General features: G+C 26.4%; 1 protein-coding gene across 1 annotated transcript in view; it reads left to right on the top strand.

Moving 5' to 3' along the window:
* Nucleotides 1-12866, top strand: part of LOC142321090 (hypoxia-inducible factor 1-alpha inhibitor-like) — a 41524-nt gene that overhangs the window by 5777 nt on the left and 22881 nt on the right. The window contains exon 2 of the mRNA XM_075359092.1: nt 4065-4312. Within this exon, the coding sequence (XP_075215207.1) occupies nt 4065-4312 (248 nt within the window). The remainder of the gene's footprint in view (nt 1-4064; nt 4313-12866) is intronic.

Below are 12866 nucleotides of genomic sequence, written 5' to 3'. Positions count from 1 at the left end.
AAAGGAGAAAATCTTCCCTGCACTGCTTGTCCCTAATTAGTAGTAAAATAAAATTTTGTTATAGTTATTTACGAAAATTTTTAGTAAAAATTATTCTGATTTTAAATGGGTGTCCAAAGCTGGATGAGCTGAAACATGAAACTTAGCTGGGATGTTCCCTTTTGTGTAGAAATCTGTTACTCAGAATTTTTATCCTGTAATTTGGTGTAAGGGGATACACACTGATTTAACAAAACCAGCATATCTCACTACAATTAAAAAGCATCAAAACTACAGTAGTTTGTTGGGCAAACAGAGAGAACAATTCACGATATAATGGTGGGGTCAAGTATATTAATTTCACCATTGATTCTTCTGTTATAAAGCATCTTATTGAGATAGAAACAACAGAAGATATACTAGATGCACTTGAATAACTCAAAATATATAACACATCACATTCTAGATGATGTGTGTGTGTACGTGTACAGTCATCAAAAAAGGTTGCAACAATTTAAAATAATCTCTAATAATTAAACAAGTATTTTTTTTTTTTAATTCACCAGCTCATAGTTTTTTTTACATGCTTTAAACCTATGATTGCCCTAAAGATGTTGAATGTGTAAGTAAAATGCTTAATAACATTGATGATGACAAAACATTTTTAAAACTTGTTATGTTTATGGATGAAGCAGTCTTTTCACATCAGTGGTTGTGTCAACCAGCATAATTGTAAGATATGGGGATCTCAACAACCCAGTGAAATTATTAAGTATGTCAGAGATTCCCCAAAAGTAAATGTTTGTTGCAGTTTGATGTCCAGTCATGTGATTGGCCCATTCTTTTTTCATGAGTTTACTGTTACAGGAACTGTTTATCTAAAATGCTACAACTGTACGTTTTCCTGCAAGTCAAACAAATTGACCAACAAAGTAATGTTGCTGTACTTAATGTTACAATAAAAATGATTTTAGGTTTCAACAAGAAGGTGCACCCTACACTTTTGCCTAGGTGTTCAACGTACTTTCAATGAAAGATTCCCTAATTGTTGAATTGGTAGGGCCAGTCCTGTCTTTGGTCTCTGTGAAGGTCAGATTCAACACACCTAGATGTTTTTTCCATGGGAATATGTTAAAAACATTGTTTACAGTGACAAAATCAGGGATGTACAACATTTAAGACAACAGATCCCCGCTTCTACTACCACAGTTATGGCTGTGATGATTCAACGGACCTGGGCAGAAGGCAATTGTTGACTGGATGTTTAAAGAGAACCCTACGGAGCTCATATTGAAATATTATAATGTTTGTTTGATTATCTATAATAGGTTCTGAGGTTTGATATTTTTTAAATTGCTACAACCTTTTTCAATGATGTGTGTGTATGTTTTAAACACACACACACACAGGTGTCCCATGAAGAAACTGAGAAACTTTTAAACTTTTGAGGACATGTTCTACTGATGAAAATAATGAAAAAAATTTATTTAAACATAGGTTTGGAGACGCTTTGTTTTCAAGTTATGGCTAGTGAAAGATTTTGCCTGGATTTCAGCTCTTCTAATAAAAAGAAGCCCAACGGTAATTTTTGGGACCCAAATTAAGGAGTGAAGTTGATGGTTTCTTATGTTATTTGAGCTGGAAAATAGGATAAAACAGGTCACAGTCCATAACTCAAGCAGTTTTTAAGATAACTCATGCAAAACAAAATTCTGTGCCGTAAAACAAACGTTTTTTTAGGTTTGTTATACAATAGCTTTGTTAAATGATTAGTAAAGTAGAAGGAAGATTTAGTAATAAAACTTGTAGAGAATTAAATTCTAAGAAAATGAATGTAAATACAGTGAATAATAAAAAAATAAAAACTTTTAAAAATCAGTTTTTATTGAAGCAAAACAGACAAAAAATAAACAGAAAATCATATTATTCTTTCTGTACCTAATAAAAATAAACACTAATTACTGAAAATAATTTTAAAAGAAATACAAATCTTATAAAACAGTATTTTATTAGTGTATATTCAATTTCACGGGTAAAATGAAATAATTACAGGAAAAACTAAATTAAAATGTATGTTACTTAAGAAATTTTTAAAAAGATGTTATTGTATAGGTTGGCAGTACTAACAGCTGGTCAACAATGAAAATCATGTACTTTATTTGAATTGGTTGTAGTGTTATATCGTAGCATAAAAATGCTGTTACAATTTTCTAATGAGGATTATGCCATTCATAATTTTTGTTTATGAATCTTGTAATGGAAATTCTGAAGCTGTTTGGCATGAATATCAGGAGAGGTTTCCTGGAAGATGGATTTCAAATATGAAAACTTCTTTGATGTACCAGCATTTACGAACGAAAGGGTAATTTCCACTATGTTCGTTTTCTGTTGAATGCCTAGTAAATCATTGTGTCAATGATGTGTAATTTAGCATATTCATCATAGCCCAGGCATTAGTACAAAGTGAATTTCATGTCGCACTGATTTGTCATAAAAAAACTGTGGCCCATCCTAAACAAGGAAAATCTTTATCTTTTCTGCCCGCAGAAGGTTTAAAATTTGCCATCAACAAATTACCTCCAGCAGTTAAACTTCTGTCATTGGCTTCTAGACAACGCTAAGGTAAATCCAATTTTATTTACAAAGTTCATTTATTTTAGTTCTTAAATATAGTCATTTATGGAGGGAAGACAATCCACGTGGTACTGTAGAAACTAGTTTCCAAGGTAGATTTCGTATTAATGTTTGGTGTGGCATTATTTAAGACAAAATTCTGGAAAAATTTGTTTTCAATGAAAATCTTACGGGAAATGCGTAGATTCATTTCCTGAAAAATAATATTCTGGTTTTTCTGGAGGATGTACCTTTACAAAGTAGATTGAAAGTTAATAGTAACGAAGACAAAAGTTAATAGGAAAGAAGAGTTATTCATTAAAATATGAAATGCTATTAAATTTTTATGAAATGATCTTGAGATGATATGGTAATCCACTGGAAATATTATACCTCAGGTAGTGTTGTATATATTGTTTAGGGGGGAATTTTGAACAGTTACTGTAACTGAAATTTGTTATTCTATTACCATATAATGTATTTTCTTTTTTGTTTTGCTGTATTAAGAATAATGTTTTATCAGATACAGAAAGAATAATATGATTTTCTGTCTGTTTTGCTTTAATAAAAAATTGACCTCTAAAAGTTATTTACTTATGTGGCAGAATTTGTAACAATAAAGTTATTTAATTTAGAATTTCTCAAAATTAAATTCTCTACAAGTTTCGTTACTAGATTTACCACATTTATTAGTCATTTGAAAGTTATTGTACTACAAACCTAAAAAAAAAGACTTTGTTTTTCGACATGGAATTTTGTATTTTATGACAGTTATCTTAAAAACTACTGGAATTACAGTTCTGGAACCTGTTTTATCCTATATCTCAGCTCATATTACATAAGAAACCACCAACTTCACTCCTTAATTTGGGTTCCAAAAATTGCAAAAGGGCTTCTTTTTATTAGAAGAGCTGAAATCTTTCATTAGCCAGGAATATGTATAACATCTTTAAATCTGTATTTATGGTTTTTTGTCATGTTGTGTCCTGCAGAACTCTTTTTTTTTTAAGGGCATATGCACACCTGAATGCGTGGAAGCCTGCCTGTTTGTAGGTACCAGGGATTGAGGCAGTGATTTAGATTATCTTATGTTTTACAGTAATAGTTTTCATTTCTTTAACACGATTCACTGAGGTGAATATGAGCACATGCAACGAGATGATTTTTTTATTTGATTTTTTTTCAGTCACGATGTTAAACTAAATATTATTTCCCTTCCACTACAGCAACTTTGAATTGCTGGGTTTTAATATCCTATACAAATGAGAATTTTAAATACCAGAGTGAAATGTCTATTCTTCAAGAACAAGTTACTGCTACAACAGTGTTTTAATTAGTTAAAAAAAGATAACTACAAAATTATTATAAAATGTATTACAGATATATTGTGCGATTGGTATATTTTTTTTATTCTTGTGAGTAACTAATATGCTTTTATTCTATTTTATATATTTATTTATTTTTTTATATAGCAACCTGTAGTAATAACTGGTTCTCGATTAGTTGAAACAGCTGAGAAATGGGACTTGGATTATTTTAATGAAAATATGGGTAATGACAATTGCACAGTAATTTATTCCCGTAATCACAAATTCAAATTTTACGATGACTCAAAAGCATCTCCAGATATTAAAGCAGAATTTACACCAACAAGGAAAGTCAGCATGAAAATGTCAGAATTTGTTAGAAGGTTAAAGGAGTGGAAAAAGGGTGATGAAAGGTTAGTGAGAGTTTTTATTATTTTTTTTATAAAATCTAGTAAATACACTTTTATATAAAAAAATAAATGTCTCTTTCCCTTTCAAAAGATAAACTATTTGCATTTCAAAATTTGATCGATCAAATAATATTGAAATTTTATCTCTGAATGATATAAGAAAACTTATTGTGATATTAAACTTTTAACGTTTTATATGATATGAATGATGATGTTTCATAAAGATTTTGCTTGAGCAGTCTGCATCACTCAGCAACACTGAGTGATTGTACCATCTCTTTTAACTAAGTGGGTATCTACCCAATGTTTTAAAACTGATTAGGAGCTAATGGGAGGTTTAATGACTGGTTGGTGACAGTTCTCCAGTGAATTCACAAATATTGTTATTGCACTTTGATAAGTTTCTAAGTGTTTAATTGTATTAGTAATGTTTTTTTTTACTACGCAGCTGGTGTTGAATTTTGGATACCTTGTATAAACTAATCCAATTTTATGAAAATTCAACAGAATAATGTATTATAAATTGAAAATGTTTTTGATCATATGAATGATTTTTTTCTATACAGTTATTTATTCTATCTGGTGAAAAGTTTTGCATTATTTTAGCCCTAATGTTTTATTTGTCTTTATGTTCTTATGTCTTTAATAATATAATAAATTTAAATTTTGTTGTTTTATGAGAATATTGCTCATATTTCATTGTTATCACTTCATCTTACTTTATATATATTTTTTTTTTTCCAGCCTCCGCAGAGTACAGAATTAGAAAACACTCTTATCTTTACTGTTTTGTGTTTATCATAATGTTTTCATGCCCATGCTCATCTTTAGTGATATTTTATAAATACCGAAGAATCATATTTATTTTTTACCTTTTTTGTGATATTTTAAATATTTTATTATATGCATCAATCAAGTTTTCTGTAATTTTATTTGTGTAACATTAATTTTAATGTTATAATATAACATTATATATATATATATATATATATATACAAATATATAATTATATTTTTTGTATATATTATCAATGATGTACGATATCCATTTTTTATACCTATGTTTTTTAGACTATTTATCTCATTATACAATTACTGTTTATTGTTTATGTGTTTTATTATTCTATTAATCGTGTTTTTAAAAATATTGATTTGTTTGGAAACAAGGATGGTTAGAATTTTTGTTTATAATGATTCATTTGAAGTAGGATTTTATAGTAACATAGTTATTACTTGATTGTTTTTATTTATTTTAATATTTACTGATAAATAATTTACTTTTCTGTTATGTTCCATGTCATATGTAAATTTTAATGTTTTATGATTGGAATTTAATTTATTTAAAATTATTTCATGTTTGTTATTTATTTATAATCGGTTCATATATATCTAAAATATCATCTATATATCTGACTCATAATAAAATTTTATGTAAATGATTTATGTTATAGACTATTCTACTTCCTGCAAATTCCTGCAGATAAATTTCTGACATTATAGCAGATAAGGGAAATACAGCAGACAAGGAAAATCCTGTGGATAAAATTCTGTTTATGTATACTTCTAATTACTGTTATAATATTATTTATTAAATTTTTGGTGTTCACCTGTTTTTTATTAATTTGTTTTTTATTATTGAAATTGTGGTAATCAATGGGAATGCTTGGGTACATATTAGTTATATCAAAGCTAATAATTTTAGTTTTATTATTAATTTTTAATTTATTTAATTTACCAATCAATTCATGCCAGTTTTTTATATTATAGTTATATTCTAAATTAATCTTTGATTTAATTACTTTATCAATAATTTTGGTAATTATATAATTTGGAGCCGTTTTGAAATTGATTACTGGTCTCATAGGCAGATACCTTCTGTATGTAATTTTGGAAGACTTGCGAGTTCTTATTAAAATTATTTAAGTTGGCATACAATGACAAGATATTGATAAATTAATAGTTATTGCAATACTTTTTCATTCTCTTGATCAAACAAATATTTGTTATGAATTTTTTAAATGTTTTTAAATTTTATTAGCAACAATTTTTACAAAATAAAATGTAAAAAGCTAATATCATTATGTAAATGTAAACAAACAAGAATTTTTTTAAATAAAAAAATCACTGGAGATGGGCTTGGGCTTGAAAATGTTTTGATGAACATAAAAAAGTAAAGGTAAGAATGTTCTCTATATCTGTATTTTGCAGAGGCTGAAAAATTATTATTATATTATACAGTTATTTAATGAACAGAGGGGGGGGGGGAATGGACTAAAAAATTTAATCAAATAACTTAATAAATGCCAACCGAGCAAAGTTGTCCTTTAAATAAATTTTACAATTTACACAGTAAATTATATAGTTATTAATTCAATAAAAAATGATTAAAATTAAATTAATATCCAAGTAAGCAAAAATAATAATTAAGGGCTTTCAGTATAATAAAATCATAAACAAAACTAAAGCATATGCTAAAAATGTCAGAATAAAGCAGGAGATAAAATATGCTTATTACAAGAGGAATTGCATAAACGTTGAATTATACAGTATGCATTTAAATTTATTAAAAATTTTGGGTAAACCAATTATGTTCAATTATACATATGATTTTATAAAAATTAACACTAAATATATATAAAAAAGAAATAATAAAAACAAGTCACGAAAAATACATGATTTGATAGAACTGAAAAGTGTAAGAAAAATACAATATATAGAACAGATAACATTTATAATATAAATCAAATAACAAACAACGAGATAAATAAAGATAGTGTAATTTCTACAAATGTTGATAATATACAGAAAATCAGCTGATTAGTTTTCCAAGAGGAAGAAAAATTAATAATTGCAAATTTATTTAAATTTAACTTAACAAATAATAATAGAGATAAAATTATAAAAAGCACAATAATAGATTCAGAATATAATGTAATAATGTTTTAAGCATTACAAAAGAATCTCAGTTAAATATAAAGAAATATTTAATTATAATAATAAAAAATTAAAATATCATTGCACATTATATCCATATAAATCGTATGCCCCAAAACTCATAGGTCTCCTAAAATTACATAAAGGAGGTATCCATATGAGACTATTAATAAATTTCAAAACTGCCCAAGTTATATAATTACCAAAATTAATAATAAAACTAAAATGATTAGCTTCAGTAAAACTAATATGACCCAAGTATTCCCATTGATTATACAATTTCAATAATAAAAAACAAATTAATAAAAACAGGTGAACACCAAACATTTGTAATTAATATTATAACAATAATTAGAAATATATGTAAACAGAATTATTTTGAATTTAATGGAACCTGTTATACACAAGAAAATGTTTTACCCGTGGAATTTCCCTTATCTGCTGTAATGTCTGAAATTTATCTACAGGAATTTGAAAGAATAGTCTACGGCATAAATCACGTACATAAAATTATTATGGGTCAGATATGTAGATGATATTTTAGTTATGCATGAACCAGTTATAAGAACATGAAATAATTTTAAATAAATTAAATTTTTATCATAAAACATTAAAATTTACATATGATATGGAACATAACAGAAAAATAAATTATTTTAGACATAAATATAAATAAAAATAATAATTGTAGTATATAAAAAACTTATCTCAAATGAAATCATTATAAACAAAAATTCGAACCGTCCTTGATCCCAAAAAATTAATACTTTTAAAACATGATAAATAGAGCAATAAAATACATAAACTATGAACAGGAATTTTATAATTTTAAGTAGTATAAGAAATATAGCTATAAAAATGCATATATCGTACATCATTAATGATGATATATGCAAAAAATAATTCAGAAGTTTTCAATAACACAAACATTACTACATTAATACCTATGACTAAAAATAGTGAAAATATTTATATAAAATACTCATACACAAATAAAATTATAGAAAACTTGATTGATGTGTATAATAATAAGTATAAACCTGCTTAGGCCTGATAACCATAATAAAACATTTTAAAAAATGAATAGAAAAGTAAAAAAAATATATGATTCTTTTGGTATTTATAAAATGAAATGGAACAATTGCAAAAAGAGATATATATTGGTTAAAACGAATAGGTCCTTTAAAGACAGATTTAATGAACATTTCAGATCATTTAAAAATAGAAAAATAGGTTTCTCAAATGTAGCTGACCATTTAATAAATAATAATATAAATAATTTACAAAAAATTTAGAAATAATCAAAAAAGTAAATATTGAATATGAGAATAGTAACAAAAAATTAGAAATGTTATATATATATATATATATATAGAGAGAGAGAGAGAGAGAGAGAGAGAGAGAGAGAGAGAGAGAGAGAGAGAAATTTAAATTCAGCCTTATAAATCTGCAAACAGAATTTAATGGAAACATTTTTATTAAAATTATTTAAGTTTGCATACAATAAGATATTGACAAATTAATAGTTATTGCAATACTTTTCCTTCTCTTGACTAAACAAATATTTATTCTGAAATTTTTAAATTGTTTTAAACTGTAAAAAGCAAAAATAAATGGGTAAATTTAAACAAAGAATAATTTATTAAAATAAAAAATGTCACTGAAGATGGGCTTGGGCCTGCAAAGATTTCGATGAACATAAAAAACTAAAGGTAAGAGTGTTCTCTAATTCTGTACTTTGCAGAGGCTGAAAAAAAATTATTATTTTATGTATACAAGAGTTGTTCAATAAGTCCTTTAAAAATCTAATAGATGATGCTCATAGTATCGAAAATGCTTTGCCTTTAGTAAGCGTCATTTTTCACTACAGTGGAGTTGGTTTCAGCTGTATCCATCACGTGGTTTCATTGTCATAGTCGATTGAAACAAGTTATTGTTTAGTTAGAAAAATGGAAAAAGTAAGTTTCGAGTGGTGATTAAACACTTATATTTAAAAGGCTTAACACTGAAAGAGATCAAGACTGAGTTGGATGAAGTTCATGGCACATCTGCCCCTGTGTTTGCAACTGTTTACAATTGGGTAAATGAGTTTAAATGTGGCCATACATCCACAAAAGATGAATAAACACAATCATGTGGTCGACTCTGAGGCAGTTTTGGCGCTTTTCCGTTGCAATCCTTACCAGTTTCTGCATTGATACATAACTGTGGATGAAACTTGAATATACTACTACACTCCAGAGACAAAGTAGCAGTCAAGACTGTGAAATCAGTCAGCAAGGTGATGGTCACGGTTTTTTGGGATGCACATGGTATCATCTACATTGATTATTTGGAAAAAGGACAAACAATAACTGGAGAGTATTATGCGTCGTTATTGCACTAGTTGAGCAAAGAAATCAAGAAAATACATCCTCATTTGAAAAAGAAAAAGATCCTCTTCCATCAAGATAATGCGGGTGCACATCTGCACAGTTTTGATAGCCAAAATTATGGAATTAAAGTTTGAATTATTACATCACTGTATTCACTGGATTTGGCTCCCAATGATTTTTTTTTATTCCTGAACTTGAAAAAATGGCTTGGTGGGGCAACAGTTGACATCAAACAAGAAGGTCTTCACCCAAACAGATGCTTATTTTGAGAACCTTCTGAAATCCTACTTTTTGGATGGCTTAGAAAAGTTGGGGAAATGCTTGGAAAAGTGTAAAGAGTTAAAAGGAGATTATGTTGAAAAATAAAAAAAATTTACACAAAATAATTTGTTTTTTTATCTTTTTCTAAGGACTTATTAAACGGCCCTCGTAGTTATTTATATTTAATACATCAACCCAAGTACAGAATAATTGAAATAGGATGACATGCCTTATTTCATTACATAAGCAGAAGCGCTTTCATGAACTTAATTTGCATCAACTGCATTATATTTATACATATATTTCAAAGAACTCATAAACTCGCAATACATAATATCATAACACTTATTTACTTATATTCTATGTTAAAATAAATTAACTAATTTATTAAATAAACTAATTAAATTTTATTAAAAATTTTTAAATTAAATTTAAATTTATTTTATCATACTTTAAAAGCTTTTACAAAAATTTTAAAAACTTTATTTAAATTAAAAATTTGTATTACTGAACAATATGACAGTATAAACAAATAAAAAATTAAAATTAGATAAAAATTTAACAAATTAAAACTTTAAAAGTAAAATCAAAAACTTAAGTAAAGTAAAATTATATTCTCGCAGTTTCACTGAACATCGCAAAAAAAACTGATGGTAGGTAAGAACATAGTTTCTTGAATATTCCGCTAAAATTTGATTTCATGCATTAGGATCACACATAGTTTGATACAAACATGCATAAGCCACATACTGACATGTTTCCATGTTGTGTGAAGTCTTTGATAAACTTAGTATAATACTTTAACTAAAAATTATATACCTTTTATAATAATTATTATTATAACTCTGTATAAATATTATTTAAAAATTAGTACTTTGATAAACTGAGTAATGCAAAATTTGTATACATGACCTTATTACTTATATGGTTAATCCTTATAAACTAGTTCCTATAGGTCACCGACTTGAAGCAATGTTAAGTACAAGTAAATAATAGATTCATACATTATAAATTCCCAATCGTAACATGATCTCCCAAAGGAACTGCTCTAATATTTAAACTTTGAGATCAATTGTAATTTGTTGGATGCAGTTTGATTATATAGGTTACATTTATTATGGCTCATGACAACAGCAGTCTGTGAAAAAAGTTGGAGAAACTCTTTGAAAAGTGTATAGAGTTAAAAGGAGATTGTTGAAAAATTAAAAAAATCGACACAAAATAATTTGTTTTTTTTTTTAATCTTTTAAGAACTTATTGAATGACCTACATGCACACATCAGTGATAGTGAAAAATTTCTGAATTTTAGAAATCCTTTGTAAGTTTTGTGTTGAGTTAGTTATCTCTAACTTTGTAGAGATAACTAATTTCTTATTTTTTTGTAGCAATTTTTTTTTTTTTTTTGTAGCAATGTCATGATAAACTGCTATATTTAATTTATTTTTATTCAGCTAACAATTTTTCTTTTTAAAAATTTTTCAATTTAGCATATCTATCCAATGATAAATATCTATCAGACATTTGTTTTCCTTAAAAATTAATTACCAAGATTTTCATTTTGTTCAAAGTATTGCTGATTCATATTCTTAAATTATTTTTTTTTCTGGGACTAAGTAAAACTTGCCTTTATTATCTCTCTCCGTTTCTGTTTTGATACCTATAAATTATTAATAAAATAAAAATAAAGTAGAGCTTGCAATTAGATTTAGTGGGAAAATGACTTCCATAAAATAAAAAATAGATTATATACTACTTTTACATATAAAAAACAATTGATAAAATTCATCTTAAGCTTTATAAAGGCATATTTCTTATTTATCTGTCATTTACAGAGGGGAAAAATACCAGTAGTATTGTTTTTGGTACGATTGTTTATGCAAGTCCACACGCATCATACCTAGACAGTACTATAACAGACTATAAGCATTCTTCATAAATGAAAATTATACAATTAACAAAGTTGTATACAACAAAAAAAAAAAAAACAAGAAGGAGACAGGATAAAATAAGCATCTGCCAGTAATTTTCAAAGTCAATTACCAGATTATTTTTTATGTTAAATCATTTATCAAAAAGTTTTAAATTTTTTTTAGATGAAAATTTTTTTTTTAATGAGCTCTCGAATCTAATAAACTTTTTCCTATTACTTGCCTAAGACCACCTGCAAGACTAAACTAATTTATTTTGTAATGATTTTAGTAATAAAGATAAAATAATAAATTTTTTTACAAATGTATTTCTATCTAGAATCTAAAATGCAGTCTGCTGATTTTCCTTACACTGCTGTTTACCTTAATAATTATGTTTTTTGTCATTTATAATTTGTCCAAAGATTATAAAAACCAGTGACAGAATACTGATTTCAGACTTTATAGAAATATAACCATATCTAGAATTGTTTAGTTTTTGAATATTTTGCTAGGAAATTTTTATCTTAAAAGAAAATATACTTAAACAAATAAATTTAAGTAAATAGTAAACTCGGTTAAGAAAATGAAAATACTTACTAAAATACTAAGAAAATAATACTTAAGTGTTATGTATAAGATGTGCTCCTTTATTGAGTTTCAACGTCTAATAACTGATACAAAAGTACCATTTAAACCTTTTGATTTCTTATTTTTTGGAGATTGCATTACCAGTCTATTCTTCACGTAGTGATGAAGATCAGTTGAGCAATAATTAATAATACCATTTTTTATTATATTCAGTTCTGCTTTTTAATGTAAAAAGTGCTTTAAATAAGAAATTACGTATTTAGTTAACGCATTTCAAACATGCTTTAACGTTTTTATGTTCATTTAATCTATATTTTTTAATTGGTTTTTCTTACACAGCTTTATTTTATTGAAAATTATACTACTTGTTCAACTTTTTTATTAACTCCTTCAGGTGTCTAGAAATTTTTGTTTTTAACACATGTACGAGGTGTGATAAAAAAATACAGTGAATAATTTTTTATTAAAAAAAGAAATAAGGTTACATAG

Source organism: Lycorma delicatula, chromosome 3, assembly GCF_047948215.1.
Source record: "Lycorma delicatula isolate Av1 chromosome 3, ASM4794821v1, whole genome shotgun sequence".
NCBI lineage: Eukaryota > Metazoa > Arthropoda > Insecta > Hemiptera > Fulgoridae > Lycorma > Lycorma delicatula.
The sequence above is the reverse complement of the archived record's forward strand: the minus strand, read 5'-3'. Positions and strand labels throughout refer to the sequence as shown.